At 42.3% G+C, this 20,279-nt stretch overlaps 1 protein-coding gene across 2 annotated transcripts in view; it reads right to left on the minus strand.

The window, feature by feature from the left end:
• Nucleotides 1-15,948, minus strand: part of SPHKAP (SPHK1 interactor, AKAP domain containing) — a 41,305-nt gene extending 25,357 nt beyond the window's left edge. For both annotated transcript variants that reach the window (XM_008949243.1, XM_008949242.1), the window contains exons 1-2: nt 15,865-15,948; nt 8,721-8,831 (exon numbers count right to left, since the gene is read on the minus strand). In XM_008949243.1, coding sequence (XP_008947491.1) covers nt 8,721-8,831; nt 15,865-15,948 — 195 coding nt within the window. The remainder of the gene's footprint in view (nt 1-8,720; nt 8,832-15,864) is intronic.
• Between the last annotated feature and the right edge of the window lie 4,331 nt (nt 15,949-20,279).

The raw sequence follows: 20,279 nt of genomic DNA on the forward strand, positions 1-20,279 counted from the left end.
CACTGTGCAGGGCAGCTCCATGGCTGTCACCCCCCTCTGAAATATATCTCTTGATAAATCTCTGCTTAAAGACTTCCCTGCAAAGGGTTTCAGGATTAGATTCCATGGAGCCGAAACTACTGCCTCTAGATTAAAAACAGTCCCCTTTGCTCCCTCCCCTGGTTAGTGAGCTCCTTCTGCAGTAAAAGTGCAGCTTTCTGTAAGCGTTCTCAGACTTTGAGAAAATGAGGTGGGACCGAAGGAGGGAAACACAAAGGTCTGATGATGGGTTTTGACTGAGCTCAGATGTATGATAAATATGCATCAAAATACACAGTCAGAAAATTAAAATCAGGTTTGCAAAATCTAACGGATAAGGATGTTGCCCTCAACTCTTCCTTCTTCCCACCAAGCCCACCAGTGCTTCTTGCTTCCTGGGTCATAAGATTAAGTTCTTAAACCAAGGCTGTCATGTTTTCTCCCCTATGAAAAGGAATGCTTCATCCTTCCCTTAACAGTATTTGCATTCAGCACACAACAGCTGACCAATGTTCCAAGCAACAGCAATCACAGCTTTGTAACAGATATGGTTTGATGGCAGTGTTCTCAGCTCCGTGAACGTTAATCTCAATGTCTAACCTGATAGAAATCTCTAGATAAAGTACAAATAAAGAAACCCACTTATTCTGTGACTGAACCAGTTTGCTCTTTAGAGACCTTTTCCACATAAAACAGACTCTTAGCAACTAGCTAGTGGTTTCCACTGCAATTCTGAAGATAACATACCCTGTTCTGAACACTAAGTTCACAACACATGGCACAACCTCTAATTTCAGCAGCTCACGGTCTCTAAACACAGCCTTAAATCTACTAAGCTAGGTTAGTCCTGTTAAACAAAGCCTGGTGAAGATCAGACACAAACTGCTAGGAAAGCAGTAATATGAAAGCAGGAGACCTGCACAGCATCTGTCTGCCCGTGTGGGCGTTACCCGTCCTGGGGTGGCCCTGCCCCAGCTCTGAGGTTATAAATAGGTAAAGCTCTGAAGCAGCAATATCACTTGAAATAGAAGAAATATGACACGTTCTTGTGCTGATGAAGTGGTCTGGAAAACAGCTGATTTTCTGACTGGGATTAGGAAAGCCTGTTTAGCTATGTATTTATGTGTCAAGGTTAACGTTTCAGCACCTTGAGGTGTAAGCTCTAGCTGCTGCTTTTCTTTGGGTAGAGTGTCTACAAAGGGGTGGCTTTGCTTTGTATCTCTGTTGTATACACAAGGTTTGAATTCACACTCGTCTGGTGCACTTTTAATCTCTCAATTTCATCTACATTCATGAGACCAGTAGGAACTTTAACCTCTGGGACCTTTGACCTGTTGTCAAATCAGATAGATATCATTCAGCAGGTTCAAAGTGACTACAGATTGTCACATGGAGACCTTGACCACATGCACTCATAAAGTATATCTTGATTGAAAATGAAGATCAAATCTCTTGAAATGAAATCTCTTGAAATCTCAAGACAGAAGCTTTGTGTGGCATGTCAAGCACATCAGATAGCAGATCCTGCAGACTGCAGAGGAGTCACAAGAAGAACACTGGTGGGGCAGAAGCATCAGTTCCTCCTTCCACTGTCAGCCCTGGTGGCAACACAGTCTGTCTCCTCATCAGAGTTACCCACCCTCCCGCCTTCTTTGTTCTTCTCACCTGCCTCCCACAGACCATCAGGGCTTAAAATTTGGCTTGAAAAAAGCCGAAGCCCAAAGCTCATCTTTTGCGATGGAGTCTGTTGGTATAGGAGGTTGTCTGATATGGCTTTGTCAGGCCACTGGACTCTTCACTCTTCCCATTTAAGGCTCTCAGAGCCACTGGGGGAGGCTCTGTTGCCAAATGTGTCCTTGGAAGGAAGGGGCCTGTAGGTCCATCTGCTTTTGCGTAAGTAGGGGTTTACTTTGGTGCTGCCCTCTCTTTTTCTGCCTATTTTTAGAGGACTGCTTTGTGTTAGCATCCATAAAAAAAAAAAAAGTGTCTTCTACAATACCATCATCTCAGATCCCAAAAATTTTTTCAAAAACTAAATCATGAATCACCATGCCTACCACACTTGCAGAATGTGGTATTCAGTCACATTAAAAAGATTCCTCAAGTCAGTTAGGTTGACATCTTAAATATATGCTCTCAAGATCCTAAATGCCACTGCATAATTAGAAAGAAAGCCTTAACTGAACTTTGAAATTTCCTTCTTTCCCCACTTCTCCTTTATTTCCTTTCCTATCAGCTTGAATGTGCTCTTTCAGTGCTTTCAGTTGAGCCTGAAATTATTTCTGCTGGTAAACAGAAAACCAGAAACCATAATTATGCATCTTTACTGAGGCTGTAATCCTAGGTATTCTCTTGATTCTTAAAAAAATACTTAGTCAAACTAATTTAAATCTAATTCAACCTCTTTGTCAAACTGTTTTTATGCACACAAATCCAAATCTGCTTTGGAACAATGTTTTGCCTCATTACATGTAGTTTTTGACAGATTTAGGTCTTGTCCCCTTTGAAGGTTGATCTACTGATTTCCAGAATCCAGTATGAAATAATGAAGTTCAGTAATATTCTCTCACAGAGTTCTTTAAGCACCTTTCAGGGACAAAAAAAGGGGCAAGGGAGAGGTGTGGGTCAGGAAGTACTTATCTTATCCAAATACACTGTTTAAGGTGCAAGCTGGGAAATTCTTTAAACTGTCCATGATACATTAAGTTATTTTAGCTAGAAAACCTCATTTTGATAGATCTGATACATGTTACCGAACATTTTCTTTGCCTATATGAGGTGCTGAGTTCTGGAGAAGAAAATACCTAGGTCAAAACACTCGACTGCAACTGGGTGCAGCTGACAGTGGAAGTTGGCTTTCCTCTTCTGAATGCTAAGAGCACAAAGCTACACAGAACTCCCAACCTTAGTACATTCTTCAGGTTCTTCTCACTTACACTCTGGGGACACCTGTGTGTATCTGTGTCATAAAAAAATTGCTCATTTTATCTCACTGAAGCTCTCCTGCTGCAGCCAGCAGCAGTCTGAACTGGAGCAGAGGCAACTGGACAAGCTGCCTGGGGCAGTCTTTGCACTTGCTCAGGCCCACTCACAAGATCCCCAGCTATTCAGAGAGGTAACTGTGCAGCCACACAGCCCCTAAGGAAGAGGAAATGAGGATGATCTGAGGCAGGAGTGTGGATGTGCATCCTTGTTGTGCATAGTGTTGTAATGCCTAGCAAGTGAGCTTTATTCAGCTGCCTTCGGGTGCTGTACTGTGCTGCTTTAAAATGCCTTCGTGCAGAGCCGCCAGCTTGTGGCACCTCCGTGCTGAAGTGTGGAAAGGAAACGACACTTTCCTGTGGCTTCTGGGAGAGAAAGCGATCCCAGCTGTTCACAGACTGCACGCTGAGCTTGTTCAGTGTCAGATAATAGTCTACAAAGTGTTCTCCCACCTTTCTTTTTTTTTGTCAGTACTATTATTTCATCTCCTGTTGCCCCACCTCTGAGCACCTTTGGGAAGCAGGCAGAGGTTTGTTTCCTGCCTTGCTATTGAATTGGTGTGATGTCATGGGATGGAAAAATGTAATTGGGTAACTCCCAAGTGTTTCCCTTCCCTGAGCCTAGAGGTAAATGCCTGCTGAAGGAGGATGTGTTACAAAGACTGACCTCTCCTTTTGGTAGAGACCTGAGATACTTGATAAGAAATAAGGAAACTGGAAATTGCCAGTTGTTGCTTTTATGCTGCAGTTGTTTGCTTTTAGATTATAATTTCCTTTCCTCCACTGACTAAATTTTGGTCACTTATTTTCCCTGCCATTGGCTTTCATCACTTCTTTTTGGAGTCATCAACAGTTATAATTAATACGCATAGCTCTACATTTTGGTAGATAGGAAACTGGGAATGGTGCAACAGAGGTAGCTCTCTCCTCCACACATGGTAGAATTTGATCCTTTGTATTTAAATGGTTAAAGCTGATCTTGAATTGGAATAGGTCTTATATGAGGTGCTTGGAATAGCCTGATAGTGACTCAGAATTAAAAAGCATCTTCTGGAAGAGAGAGCTAATTATCCATTAACATTTGGATGAATTGCTTGTCTCACATTAATTTCCATGCTTGCCAAAATGATTCTGGCAGAGGAAACAGCTGTGAAATGTAGAAATAAAAATATTATTGTGGAAGTATGAGATCTGCCACATAGCTGCTTGCAAAAGGCTGTACATGACTGGAAGTGTGAGGCAGCAGTGTTGGATGGGTGGGAGAACTTCTAAGCAATAACCCCAGCGCATGAAGAAGCTCACGCTCACCTGCACTGTGATCTAAACTCAGGAGGCTTCACAACAGGTATCCCTTAGCTATGCAGTCCTACCTTCCTTACCACACCGAACTAAGATCAGGCTACTGCAAACCATTGAACAGTCCATCCTTGTCCACGAGGGACCATGGCACTCTACTGACAGTTTCTCTGCCCAGAACTTCAACAGGATGCAGGGCAGGTTGGGGAAATATCAGCTTGAAGCCAAGTCTGGGCCTTCCTTCTGTTGTACAGTCCTTCACGCAATTAGAGAGTGACAATTTCCCTCTCTAGCTGTCAGTGGAGAAAGTCTTCTTCCCCTTCTTCCCTGTATTTTCATCAGGATGGCCACAAAAATCACATTATTCATTTCAGATTCTATCTAAAAGCCTCTCCCACGAGCTGCACAACGGCTATCTAACATGCTGATGCGATTTCTAACCACTCTGCTTGCAAGCCCAAACGGAGTGTTTCTGAAAAGGGATGACCCAGTATATGAGATCTTCTGTGAGTCACTCAGGTTTACCTAAATAAGGTCCTGATGTGACTTTCCTATGTCTCCCCAGCCCAGTCACAATTCTTTTTTAGGTACACTTTGTATGTTGTCAGAGGGATGTGTTACGCTGCTCTCCCTCCAGCATTTTTTAGCAGTAATGTACCTAAAATTTAGTCCAAATTACTCTTCAGAATGTGCATATCTCAAATGATGTGGTGGATTTATAGGTCTTGATATTCTAAAGACTATCCCTACTTTAATGGCTGGGCTGCCTTAATGAATCATCCCAAGTCATCTCTTCATAATCTATTGCTTCAAAAACAGCTGTGAATATTTTCTTCCCATTAAGGCTTATTCCTTTGGGTTTGATGTAATTAATTGTCACTTACGACTTAAAGAAAATATGCCAATAAATATGTATGCCACATGCACCATCTGCTCTTTCCAGTGCCCTGTGCACTTAATGTTTTAAAAATTTCTACAAGCCTCACACTGCAGCTCGTGCTGGAGGGAGTCTGTGTGTGTAGCAGCAGCAGCAAGCACTGCAGATGTCCACTCTGGAGGTAGCACAAGAGTCTGTCTCTTGACAAAGCAGAGCATGGAGGCAGTGTGAATAAGCCCATGTGAAATGCTGATGGGTATGCAGCTGTGGTACCATGCTGGGTCCTCCACAAATAACCCTTCCCTCTTAACCTAGTGCTCAGCCTGCCTGTGCTGGGCTCCATAAGGCAGTAAGTGGTGAAGTGGAGGGTCCTTCTTCTTCCATAGAAGTGAGAGGGGCTCTCTGGAAGGCACAGTTCCTTACCACAGCAGCACAAACACCCACACACGCCCGAGAAAGGACTAGGACTCAGTGCCACAACTGTGCATGCAGCTGCTGATTCCTGCTCCTTGTCAGGATATAATTAAGGTATAGTCAGGCTGAATAGGAAGATGGGACTTAAAACTAAAAATACCTCTCATAATTATGGCTTAGATCTGGAAAGCAATGGATGGATTTTGATTTCTGAAAGACACAATGCTGTTCTTAAAGATAGTTGAGTGAAAGGTAAAATAAACACCCTTGTAATCCTCTGCCACTACAGCAAACTGCTGAGGGTGCGCATGCGACCTTGTGAGGGAGGGCAAACCTCTTGGTATGTAGGTCTGTCCACCTTATGCAGACGAACAGGGCTTTGCTGTGTTTGCTAGGAAATGGAAATCTTCAAACGCAGGAAAACACAACAGTGGTTTCAGCTAGGTACAGTCACTAGTCACAACATGTATATGGTTTGGATTCTAAAAAACCCAGCCAACAAAAAGCCTCTGGGATTCAAGATTGCACTTCCATAGCTGGGTGCAGAAAGAGCCTTGCTGACTAATTCTCTTCCTCCTGGGAAGAAACCACCTCCTTTCTCAACTCCTGCAGGACCAGATCTCCACCCTTCAGTAAGGGCATGCTTTCATCCTTTGGAGACTCTGCAGAACTTAGTGGAGACAGGGGCCCCGATTAGGAAATAGAAAATGTCTCAGTACTTAAGAGTTCAACAGCCTGAGCCAGTGTCCACACTATCGTTAGCACACTCTATAAACCTGCAGGTCTGTACCTAAACATCTGAAGATACGTAGTATCTTTAAAGACTGCAGTGAAGAAACAACAACAAAAAAAAATTCAGTCTACTTCAGTTCAATTGAAAGCTGCTTTCTTTGTTTCCCTCAAAATACACCTTGCCAAGGATGTTCCCTTTCTGCATATGTTATCAATCAGTTCTAATTAATTTGTGGGAGCTGGTTCCTGAGTGTTTTTGTTCCACCACTTGAATGAGCACTGGCATTTGTCTGACAATATGGTGAGATGATTCAAGAAAAAACTGGACAGAAAAACTAATTTCTTAATTTCATAGTTACTTTTCTCTCCAAACTGACTTACTGCACATTTGTACAAATGCCAGGACAGTAAAAAAGATGAAGTAGGGAATGGTGGAGGAGGTGAGACCTAAAAAGACCTGATCTGACCAGCTTAAATTAGTGTGTAATGGCATCCTTAACCTCCTCCTGAATCCATTTAAGAGCTTGGTTAAAGTGCAGTGACACTGACAGTGCCTGGGTACTTGCTTTGGACAGCGAGCTGTTCAGGAGCCAGGTCAGCAGCCAGTTCTGAAGACCCAGCTGCTATGATGGCAAAAATACATTCTTCATTATCTCAGTAAACAGATCATAGAGAAAAGAATCCATATTTACACCACCTGTTTGCTTTCTTATAAAAGTTGCTTTCCCTATAATTTCCTATAAGATTCAAAGAAACATGGAGAATAAAGTCAAAGCTCAATATACCAAAAAGCAAGTCATAATTCATTTTTATATTATTATTATTCAGAGTCATCATCTCCTCTGAGAAAATAAGCCTTTTTTAGGCTATGAAATACAGAACAGTAAACCCAAGTGACTGAGGTCAGTGGTTTTTGCATTAAAAGCAACCCTTTCCTGTACTGGACAACCGGGACGCTGCTGGTCACCTGCCTGATGAGCCTGTTAAGAAGGTGTTCAGGATACTGCTCCTGTGACAGCATTTCAGCTGCTATCAAACAGGGTTTGTACTTCCTAATACTGTGACCCTTTTGCTTGGGAGAATAGGGGCAGAATGCTCAAAGAACAGGAAAATGCTGTCTGTCTAGTTTTGTGAGTCTAGGAAATTAATGCCACTCACCATTACTCCTTAATATCCCCTTCCTTCACCCAGCATCATTCAAAACAGACAATGGGGCTCTGTGCAGCTTCTCACCTTCATGCCTCGCCTGGCTGCTCAGCAGCACACTCGGGTTAGGTTGTGTGTTTTGCTCACTCTGTCTTGTGGAAATTGATAGTCCAGAGGACAGCATGAGGGTGAAGTGAGCCCTGTCCCTCTGACCATTCCCAGCTTCTGACTGCTGCTGCTACGCTGTTTGTGTTTTCACTCCTGCTGTTCTCAAGCATGCTGCATCACCCCCAGGCAAGACAGAGAGCCTCCAGTCACCCCCGCCACGGGAGGGGGACTCAGTTTCCTGACAGCAGGTGTCTGAGTTCATCAGTTTCATTTCTGAGCTGAAACGTCCATGTCCATGAGGGAATCCTAGCTGATTCCATAGGAGCCCTCAGCTGGTCTTGAGGTTGCGTGCAGCACGAGCAGTGCTGGAAACCTTCTGCCTGAGATAAAACTGCTCTTTTCTAATGCCCTTGATTGGCTCTCTGGGGCCAGGGAGTAGCAATCAAATGGGATTCCCAGTAAGGATCTGCTCTCCTGGGTTCTTCATCAAATAAAAACCTACTACAATCATAGCAATGCCCATCTATCCAGTTTCATGAAGGTAATGTGTAAAGCAACACAACAATTCCTGTTTCTTCATGTACACTCTTAACTAAAAGCTGTTCTTAATTGCGTTATAACCTGCAATAATGAGATTTAAATTTCATTTCAAATGTAAAATAATTCAGTTTGAGTTCTTTAGCGGCTTCTCCTCATCTCATATGGAAAGAGTTTTCTCTTTAATTGTATCTCTGTGTCTTTAAGAACATTGAGCAGCCTTTTAATCATCTGCTCTTTCCAACCTGACACTTCACAAGTTATGGAATTATTCTGGAATAATTTTCTCTTTGTCTTATTTTTCTCTCTTGTCAGTTGCAGATTATGAACATAAAAAAAAAAAGAGAGCCACAAAGTCCAAAGGCAAAATGTGGGGAAATCTCTGCAGTCACCTTTATTAACATGGTCTCTATAGAAATCTGTATGCATTTTTGCTTTGTATGGTTGCTTTAAGCAGAAAGCTGGACATGACAGACACTGGAGAGAGATTGCTATAATTTCAAGGTCCGTTAGTAATTTTTTAATGCAACATGCACTGTGGTTGGCCCCACACCCTACCCAAATAACTCTCAGTGCATTTTTCCCCAGAGGAGGCTACAGCGTGTACTTACTGAGGCACAGTTGCTTTCTGACTTGTCTTCCAGAAAGCCAATTTGGCATGGTGTCCTCTGGTTCTGTAGCCAGTAGTCTGTTGATTCTAGCACACTGTTACTGCAGAGAATCTGTTAAAAGAATTAAAAATAGTTAAAATAATTAAAAAATTTACTTGGCCCTCCTGTATTTTGGGGGCCTGAAGTCTGTTGTTGTACCTCAGGGGAACATTGCCTACAAAATTTTGTGGTGGCAAGACTGGGAGCCCTGCTCCTTTTGGACCCGTCCAGTTTATGCACCTAAAATTAAGTGATTTATATATATATATTCCCTAAAGTACTAGACTATTTTCTTTCAGAAATGAAAGTCCTTTGAGATAGTTGGAGGAGATGCCTAAACCAAACGTTTCTACTGGAAAATACTGCTAGGAGTTTTGTTCTGTGTTAAAGTGATAAACACAGAAGTTGGGAAAATGAATTATTTAATGATACCACAGTGCACAAACTTTCAGCCCTTGTGGTTTACCCTCTTTCCCCCACAAGAGACCAGCACTATTCACTTTGCCAGCAGCCCCATTTCTGGGATGGCCAAAGCTGCAAACTCTTAAACACATTTTCTGCTTTCAGAAAAGCTCAAGTACTTAAGACCTGCTGTAATGAGTACTGAGCTCAGCCAGTGACCCCAAGACCAAAATTTGTATTCAGTCTCTCTGTGTTGACTCAGTCCTGCAGCTTATGCCACCAGCTTTGCTCAAACGAAACCAAACTGGGGCTACACTTATCTGCAGGCCACAGAGGCAAAGCCAGCTTTGCAAGTCTGATGCTTAGATTAAACTGAATTCCTTACTTGCTGCCTCCCTACCAATGTTTTTCCATGAAAAAGAGGGAACCTTAGTGTTTTTAAAACAGTCAGGTAACAGCAGGAAAAGAATAGCTGCAACAATGATGGTGCTTATAGAACATTTTGTGCAGTTTATCATCTTCCTCAGGCAACAGAGTTAAGAAGTATGCTTGTGAAATGGACGTGGATTTTATTTGTAAATCTCACAATTATTGCATTACATGGAAACAGGCTGTACTCTAGCTCTTCAGCCTTTTATTTTAATAATGATACATTCAACTATAGATTTCTTGTTCTACCTGGGGAAAAAAAAAACTATCCACAGTACTGTACTTTACCTTACTGCATGTTTTGCACCAACACACCCTTGTCCTACTTCAGGAACACAATCTCTAAGCCTGGATCCCTTCCTTAGGGAGGGAAGTAAGAGGACTTGTGAGGCCTCTTCATTTCTCGGGGCCGATGAATGACTGTGGAAAGCTGATCCGGCCAGTTGACACAGTTTTCTAATACTCAGACGTAAGCTTATTACCACCCACAGACTAACACCTACTCTAATTTTTATCTTGCTGGCAGAAAGCCGGTTAGGTAGTTAATACTGCACTCCCTGCTATTGATTTCTGAATCAAAGTCAGCAGAAGACAGATGGGAGTAGTGGGGAACACCACAGCCTGCAAGTTTGGCTTGCTTTAGTGCCCTTCTTGGGGCCCTCCACAAGGGCTTTGCACCTTTGTAGTGACTGTTTCTCAGTACTCCAGCCCTGCTATGGGGCTTCTTCTGATGAGCTTCTGAGGCCTTTCACACCATTTCCCACAGCATTCTGCTGAAGAAGTGGGGGGCTTGTGGCATAGACAGGTGGGCTCTTTCCTGGGTTAAAAACTGCCTGGATGTCCGCGCCCAGAGAGTTGTGGTGAATGGAGTTAAATCCAGTTGGTGACCGGTCATGAGCCATGTCCCTCAGGGCTTGGTTCTGGGACCAGTCTTGTTTAATATCTTTATCAATGACACCAAATTGAGTGGGAGTGTTGATCTGCTCGAAGCTAGGAAGGCTCTGCAGAGGGATCTGGACAGGCTGGAGCAATGGGCTGAGGTCAGTTGGATGAGGTTGAACAAGGCCAAGTGCCGGGTCCTGCACTTGATTCACAACCCCAGGCAACACTCCAGCCTTGGGGAGGAGTGGCTGGAAACTGCCTGGTGGAAAAGGACCTGGGGGTGTTAGTGGATAGCCAGCTGAACATGAGCCAGCAGTGTGCCCAGGTGGCCAAGGAGGCCAATGGTATCTTGGCCTGGATCAAAAATAGTGTGTGCAGCAGAACCAGGGCAGTGATCATGTCCCTGGACTCAGCACTGCTGAGGCCACAGCTTGACTGCTGGGTTCAGCTTTAGGTGCCACAGTGTAAGGAAGGCATTGCAGTGCTGAAGCAGGTCCAAAGAAGGACAACAAATCTTGTGAAGGGTCTGGGGAATACGGCTTATGAGGAGAGACTGAGGGACCTGGGATTGTTTAGTCTGGAGAAGAGGAGGTGGAGGGGAGACAACATTCCTCTCTACAGCTCCCTGAAAGGAGGCTGGAGTGAGGTGGATGTTGGTCTCTACTCCCAAGTAACCAGCAATAGGACGAGAGGAAGTGAGCCAAGTTATCCCAGGGGAGGTTTCAGCTGGATACCAGGAAGAATTTCTTTCCTGACAGAGTGGTGAGACATTGGAACAGGCTGCCCAGGGAGGTGGTGGAGTCACCATCCCTTGAGGGGTTCAAAAAACATGTGGATGTGGTACTTCAGGACCTGGTTTAGTGGTCACGGTAGTGTTTGGTTGATGGTTGGACCTGATGATCTTAGAGGTCTTTTCCAACTTTAATCACTCTAGCATTCTATGAATACAGATTCAGGGTTCACAAAACACTCATAAAAAGCACTGTGCCCAAGGCCTTTGTTCTGAGAATTACAAAGACTCATGAGTGTCTCATATCAACACCAGTCTCTTCTTGGGGGCTGCCAGCTAATCTTGTTTACCAGCTGCATGACTCTACACTCAATAAATTTTATAACCTCCTGTCTCAGCGCAAAGAGATTCCTGCCACCATAACTAACTCTGAGACTAGATGGGGAAAATAATGTACTTCATATCCAAAAGAAACAATTTCCTGTTAGTGTTATAAATGGTTGTTTTGTTGTTGTTGTTGTTGTTGTTTTTCTTTTTTAAAGGGATGCTTTCAAATGTGGAAATACTGAACTACTACATCTAGAATCACACATTTTTTTTCCTCTCGTCTAAAAATCACCATCCTCTGAGACTTTAATGAAGACATAAAGCACTGAACATATACATGTGCACACACACATATATGATTTCAGATTTCGTCTGATTCTAATCTTTTCATCCTCAAAGGCTGATGATCTAATTACCTGTTAAGACATAATTTTGCAGAGGAAGCAGTTCTCTTTAGCTCAAACAGCTTTTCCTGTAAGAAGCAATCTTGTTTCATTTCCTTAAAAATTCCAGTGAATTTGTCTTCAGCCTTAATCACTTGTTTCCTAAATCTCAGATAGTTTCTGAGAAACTGGAATAGGCAGAAATTATCCTGCAGAAACAAGCCTCAGAAATGGCGTGTACACCCAACACTTCTGAACAGCTAGACCACAGCAGGTGTATATCGAGGGGGATAAACCCATGAAATGAGCTGGGTAGTCCGAATCTCACCTAGTTTTCCTCCTGTGGGATGTTAAATGACCCGTTGTAGCTCTGTCATTCTTTCAGAGGATGTTTTTAGCAGGAAGCAAATACTGGCAAAGCAGCAACAGAAGAAATAACTCTCCTGAACAGACATTTCATCAGGTTAGGTCATAGCTCCCAAGCTTGGGTTGTTCCAGGATGGTTTATCAATTGCAAGGCTTTATAGTACATTTAATTTTTGTATGCATCTTTTCATAAGAGGCTTTGAAGTCAGGGCAGAATTGATTACATGGAAGTTTTGGACAGCATGTGATTTTTAAGTAACCTCACAGAAATGAACAACATTAGCAGGATGCCGTTTTCCCTGGGCAGATTCTGCATATGTAGTTCTGCACATGCACTTGAGAATGCAGCCAGGAATGTGAACAAGCGTGCAATAGGCATAACACTTTTACTACTGGGGGCTGGAGAAAACAACTTGCAGCAATTTGGATTTGAAGAAGATGGGTGAGAAAAGCAAAACCAGATATGCTTGAGTCCACACAGCAGAAGCTGGTGTAGGTCAGCAATCTAAGGAATACAGGTTGGCCCAAAGTCACCTGGAAAGCCTCTGGGAACTACTGATAAAAACAGGGCTGAGGAAAAGGGAGGCACATGTAGGAAAGGCCTCCTTACAGTAATATGCTGTTTTTCACATATAGGAGTGGTGATCAGGAGACATTTGTGTAAGCAGTGGCAGGAATGAGGGGTAAACTATGGATGAGTTTAAACTCTACCTTATGAAATGCATTAGGACCATTAAGGACATCTTACTGCTCAGAACTTTCCCATTAGTACTTCTTCAGACGAAGGATGAATTCCTCTAAATGAGCCACCCCTCAGTGCTGATTGCAGTAGGGTTACACACACCTGCTCTGCCAAATGCATCCAGAGAAGCCACGTGAACCTTTGGGCACGTTTCTTTGGTAACAGAGCAATATTATCATGGTCAAAGACAAACATGCAGCAAGAGTGACACTTCTTAGAGCACCTTGCTGTTGTGAGGAAGTTCCCCCTGTTGAAGAGGTGCATGTGCTTATATAAAGTGGGAGTCTGCATATGTATTAAAACCTGTTGGGGTATTCATGCTTTTAAAGGGCTATACTGAAGTCCTGATGGTAAAATAATGTATGACTGTGATGATCAAAAGTGTATAAGCCTGGGGGAGCTGGCATAAATTAACAGGGCTAATTAATTAATCAAATGCAATGTGAGAACTGGTATTGCTTGGAGATGTAACTCTACCAGGGCATTCTGATTGCCATTTTTGCATTTAAGCATATTTTCAGAATATGCTGAGCTGGTCTGTACCGAAGGGTAAGAACCCTAAACTTGTACTACCTCCGGCTGTCAGTCAGCATCCTGCTTTTGTAGCCTGCACATTTAAGGCAAACAGCATCACTTGCCAAAATTTCCTCCTCCTATCCCATACTTCTCTTCATTCTTATCTAATTGAGACAAGTTCTGGGCTGATCCCACTGACATACCTTGTTAGCAATTTTGCTGAATTCAGCAAAGTTGCTTCTGATTTGCTACGGTACCCCTGAAAGCAGAACTTGATTCACTGACCGTACTTAGGTGTACCAGCTGCACACGCTACACTGCTCTGTATCTGGTTCAGAGCAGGATCATCACACTCAGAAAATAATTCAGGATGAATTTGCATCATGCACTAAATGTGAAATCAGCAGTAATTCATGGTTCTAAAAAAAAGTTTTCCACTCTCATTTAGATAGAGACTTAGCCGTCAGCATTACTCAGTGTGTTGTGAATCAATGAACTAAATCAGCCTCTAGCAGAGTGCGGAGTAGAAAAGTCACTCGTTCCCAGAGGAAAATACCGCATAAGAGTTTAGTGTAACAGCTTCCTGCTCCCTGATTTAGATCCTAAGACATTAAAATACAGTAAATATCTATAGTCGAGACAACATTAAAAGGGCTCTGCTCTACAAATGAAACATCTGTGTCTTCGTGGCTGATCGTCTTAATTGCTTTGGTTAATTGCTACTCATCAAAAAAGATACGAAAGTGGGACAGAGAATGCGGTATCAGGGGGCACATCTTCTGCACTCTTTCAGACTGGTCTGTGCATTAACAGGCCACATCTCATATGGTTCCTGACAGGAATCACTCATGCCAAGCACAATGACTCACTCTAACATGCAAGTCAACTGTCAGAACTGTTCCCTTGAGGCAGGGACCCACAGTGCTTTGTTCCACCACCAATCCCACATCCAGCTTAAAAATCACTGTAACTAACAGAGGCTAAAGGAGAAGCTAACGGCCTATTTTTGGTAATTCTTTATACTTTTCCACACATAAAAAAAGGAATGGTAATGCATTCTATGACAATGCTGTAAAGAAGCCCAAAATACCCTGTTGTGTGTCAGAAGTGTTAGCAGAAGTGAATCACTTCTTCTAGTGTGTCGACAATCATACAATCAACTCGTGTACAATGAAAAGTTCAGACGTACGGGATCAGAGTGGTGAGGCAGCTCTAAATCACATGGAAAAGGCCAGCCTTTAATAGAGAGTGTTGCTTCCAAAGGTGACCATGCTGGGCGTGTTTGTAACCACTGAGCGGGGGCACTTTTCAGTGCTGTGCCACTGTCCTTCAGTCTGGCCGAAAATAGACAACTCCGAGGCTAAATGAACTTTTAAGATGTGCTCCCACACAACGGATTTTCTGCCTATATGAAAATTCCAGAGGGAGTCAGCAGCATTTTTTTTTTTCAAAAAAATCAGGTGTTCTCTTGGAAACAAACCAACCCTTTGATCAAATGAAATACTGACACTTTGTCTTTTAGCCATGTTGGGGTGAGCTGGAGAAGCCCAGTCAGTCCCAGCACACACACTGTCTATTGAGTTCTTTTTTGTAGCGAAGGTTTTACATGTAACAAAATTTCTGTAGACAGACAATACTCACCACCCCCATCCAGAGCGTGGTTTTCAGGATGAGGAAAATAAAACTTTATCTTCTACATGGTTTATCTTTCTCTGATTACATATATAAATATATATTGTTATTTTGAAAGAAGCCAACAAACCAAACCAAAAGCATTATTACTAGTGGCAGGAAAAGGAAAAAAACACCCCGAAGAATTATGGGTAGGAAACCTGAATGAACTGTGAAGTTTCATAACACTTCTCTGTTAGACCAAATGCTTTCTTATCAGCTCTAGAATTGTGCCTGTGGGAGACAGCAGAGGTCTGAGGGTTATTGCAAAGTGAGGGATGAAAGATGGCTTGCCCTCCTCAGCAGGGCTCTGGCAGTGGCCCTGCCCTTGGATTGTACGGCCATAACCTGGCCCTAGGGAGGAGGAATTTTCATTCCTATGCACTGCTTTTATTTCCCATTATTAGGTAATGATGAAAAACAGAAATGTTCAGGGGGAGTGTATCTCCCGTGTGGGTATAATATATTTTGAGACCAGACAAGTATATCGACCAGGCAGACAAAACAGCAAGATACCATAACAGGACCCAGAATTTATTCTTTTGTATCAGTCCCTTTCAGCTGAATTTTGTACTTCCCAATAAAGTGAAAACTAAAAAGCAAAGCTATAACCTAGGATAGCTGTGTCTCTAAATATAACAAGAACTTAGAAGTTACCTTCTTACATGCTGTGACAGTGCTTCCCAAACTGGTTGCTGAACTGTCTGTGCCACTGCCCTGGGGCTCTGGGACTTCATGCATCAGTGGAGGTTCAAAGTTGCTGAAAAACAAAAAAAACCCAAACAAACCCTCAAAAACCTTTCCAGTGACTCAGCTACACAGATAACTCAAATGACACCAAAATACAGCTCAGTAAAGAGATGTAACTTAACTTGGATTACAAGAAGCCACCTATAGTCTCCCTGCTGACATTGCTCGTCTATTTATTACCTTAATCTTCTCTTTCTGGATGACTCTCCTGACCTACATACCTTGGATATAAAATAGCAGACCAATGTCTTTTGTAGACTAGAGGGTCACATATATAGCTGCACATAGCCACATCTGCCTGTCTTGACTGACTCTGTGAGCACTGGCTTATTTTCATGAGCAGGCAGCTTGGAGCAGCAAATGAAACACTTGCTGCATTAATTGAGCTCAGCAGACAAAAGAAATGTTGGCTGCATTTTTACCTGCCTGGATAGAAGTAAAGGAGCAGTGATTAAAATGTGAAAACAACAAAAGGGATGGTTGAATTCTGTAACCCAGGTGGAATAGCTTGAAACATGGTAGGCTCAGAACGAAGATAAGTCATGCACACGCTCTGTTTGGCAAGTCAGTTGTTCACAACAGAACTGTATTTATCTTGGGACCGTGCAGATGTGAAATACAAACCCATACAAACAAGCTCCTCCAGCCAAGTTATTTACAGGCACAGCTGGTAACCCTAGCCCATCACAGCTTTCTTCTGCAACAGTTCAGGCCAGTCTTGTAAGATCTCCCTCCATATAATGATCAAACTGTCACAAGCTTCTCTCTCTGGACATGACATGATCACAATTACAGACCACACTGCACTAAACTGCTCTTTCTCCAGAAATGTACTAAGGAAAGAGTATCCTGCTTGATCACATTCTGCTTCCCAAATTTGGTCTCTGGAGTGCTTTTCATTTATTGCAAGTAATCTGTAAGGAGCTATGGAATGCACTGTGATAAACCATAACAAGAGAACAGGTTACCAAGGCTTACCTAATAATCTTTCGTAAGTTCCAAGGGGATAACAGACCACCTTCACTGGAGCTGAAGCCAGTATTGGAAGAGGAGGCTACTGTCCCTTCTTGTGCAAATGCACAGTCAAACATCCATAAGGTGACCTTCTCTCCAAGATTCATGTGTGTCTATCTCACTTGGTACTGCTTAGGACTAGTTATAAATATATCCACTCCTGTTATAAGCAACTTTGTCAATAAGAGTTTTGATGATGTGTGTGTTGCTATTCCACAATTCTTACCAAAAAAAAAAAAATTATTTGTGCTGGAATTAGAAAAGTGAATGAAAATATAAAACTAATTTAGCTCTTATTACTGCTAACTGGGTGCAGCTTCATGATCTGCATGGGAAGACTGAATACAGATGCCCAAGTGAACACAGTAGGTTAACTGATTTCACTTGAGGAGTGTTCTACCACTTGATGCCAAGATCCACCAGCATCACCTGTATTTAGAAGGGACACTCTTGTCTGTTTACAAAATTCTGCTCCATTGCTCAGACTATAGATAAACAGTATCATTTCTGGGCAGTAACTTCTCTAGCATTTGGCAAAGCAAAATAGCATTTTATAGGCATTATACTGAGTTCTTCAACAGAATGAGAGACTTCAAACATATGAAGTCATTCTGGTTTTATACCTTCATTAGTAACAGGAACCTCACATTCAGAGGGTCAAATACCGTGTAAGTTAAGCATCCTCATTTAGGATAAGCCTCTGTACTAGGTACTCCCAGCAGAAGCTGTGCACTGCCTCTGTTTATAAGATACAACACTTCTGCAATCTAACAGTAAATGACAAATCAAGCCTGACCTGCAGGTTGAAGAGCACGGCCCATTGTTTTCTCCTGCTCTTCACCAAGAGGAGGACTGAGTGGCTTTGGCAGGAGCTGGTAATGCTGTTAACTACCATTTGTTCTCAGTTACACTGCGTGCAGCAAACGGAACTTCTAGTGCATAAAATGCTGCTGAGTCTAAAATCAACAAAGATGACTGTGTGGCTACTAACTGAAGGCCTTTTTGGACCTTAATTAAACAGCACAAATAGTAAAGTACATTAAAGCCTAGCTGGAAAATACAGACATGTTCCGGACTATTAGCATGGCAGTTCAGCTCCAGAGATATGCTAGTGACATAATCTCCAGGCTCCCACTGTTTGCAAACAGGTTCATGAAGTCAAGGTTCAGAGTCATTGAAAAGTGGAATAAATTGAACAAAGAAATGCTAAATTATGAGAACTACAACTGGAAACAGTTTTAGACTCCACAGGCTTTTCTTCAGTGAGTTTCTTGGTATGCAGTTTCTAAAAGTACAAATTAAAACATACCCCCAACACCTTGGCCACCACCGATAGTCAGCTACACGGACACCTCTAGGCTTCATGCAATGCAGTTACGGAGCAGGACACACTAAAGGAAAAGTGAGCACCTAGCCAAGCTTCTGCAGGTTGGGCGTCCAGTGTCACAAGCCTGAGCCTGCCGGAGCACAAGGGGGTGCAGTGTATGAGGTTCTGTCAAGATGCCTGCAGATTCACAGGCCTGTCTTTCAACATGGAACACGGGTTTGGCTTTTCAGTTATCTCTCAGATCAAAGTTTCCTCTTTCTTGATCCTGTGGACACCCTTTCTAAGCTTTAATTTTCAACATGCATGTGATTTCTTAAAAGACCTCCTCAGGCGATACCTCTCTGCCACCTTCGCTCTGTAACAAAGACAGTAAGATAAGCTTACTTCTTATTAACTCCCCAGGGAAAAACTGTTCTGTTATTGAGAAGCTGCCTGCTCTCATTAGTTCCTCAACAGCAGGAAGCTTAAAGAAACTGCTGCAGAGATGTAGCCATCTCATCCCCAAGTGACAGCTCTGAGTGCACGTATGATACTCATTACTTCACATTAAGAGTTTACACAAAGCACTCCTCTTTCAAGACATCTTGCACAGATCAGAGCCTGTTTGTTGCAAGACAAAGCAAGCAGGTGAAGGTTTCAGGGCCTAATTCTCACCTTAGCTTGGTTCCCCTTGTTTATTATGGGATGGGGGACGCTCCTCTGACTTCTATGTGCTCGTCAGACTTTGAGCTATCACTGAAGGCCACAGACAACAAGGAATCTCTGTTAAAGGATGGCTCATTTGAGGACTTTTCCTTTTGACTGAGAGATCCTATTCTGCAGTTCAGCTTTTGAAACTGAAGCTGGGAACCCAAACCTATGGCCTAATGTTAAGAAGTCTGCCATTTTCACTTTAATATTTCCATTAAGAGAAGAGTCTCCACAGTCACTTATTTGCCACCAGTTGCTGTCTTACTGATTTAAGAAGTATGACTGATAGTTTCTCCCTACAAAACTAAATGTTCTCACAAAGAATGCCCACAAATTTCTTGAAATTTAGAGGACTGTAGTAAATAGCTGTAGCATTTATGGCACTAACTGTAATATCAGTACATCCATTTATTATTGCCCAAAATGCAAACCAATTGCTTCTATTTTCCTACATGGAATAATTCAAAAATACTGACCCTGATGACTCAAGACTTGATAAAAAAAAAAAACAAAAACACAGCTGTTCCTAAAAATAATTATCTTCTTTGCAGATGTGGCAGATGGTGCAACATCAACTAAGAAGAGGTAATTTAAAGAATTCCCCAGGTTATCACTAAAGAAAATTAATCTTGTGAAACAATATCAGGAACTTCAATTTCATACCATCTTGAACAAGTACAGCCAGCTTCCCAAAACTTGCTGTTCAAGAATCATTCCTAAGGAGCAATTTCAATAAATAGGAAATGACCAATATATATATATATTTTTGAACAAAAGATATTATAGCCTAGTGCTTTTCATCTTCTCACTATGTTTCCTAATCTCTGCATTTTGAACAGACTGATCCATGAAAAAGACAATCTTGATGAAGGAAGCAAACTGAATGAACACAGTGAGGTTTCTCAGTGTAATTAACTCTGAGCTATAGTCAGCCACATTTCTAATGTTTTGCTAATATTCGTACTGAATACCACGAACAACAGTAAAAGGCATGAATCTAATTCTGAATTAGAAATATGAGACAAATGAAATTATGGCAATAAACTTTGGTGCATTCTTGCCTTTACGCTCACAAATAAACCCTAAAGCTACTCAAAAACTGAGGAAGGCAGCTTGCTTAATCCAGACCCTGAGCAAGCAGCAGTTCTGAAAGGCATGCAGTGTTCAAACAGCATCCCTTCACTTCAAAGACTTTTTGAAGTGGACAGACTTGTGACACTCGTTTCTCATGATACCTCTCAGATGTTACAGTTTTAAAATTTACCTTTACTTGTAAACAGGTCAACAGAGT

This window comes from Merops nubicus, unplaced genomic scaffold (assembly GCF_000691845.1).
Source record: "Merops nubicus isolate BGI_N331 unplaced genomic scaffold, ASM69184v1 scaffold18121, whole genome shotgun sequence".
Taxonomy (NCBI): domain Eukaryota; kingdom Metazoa; phylum Chordata; class Aves; order Coraciiformes; family Meropidae; genus Merops; species Merops nubicus.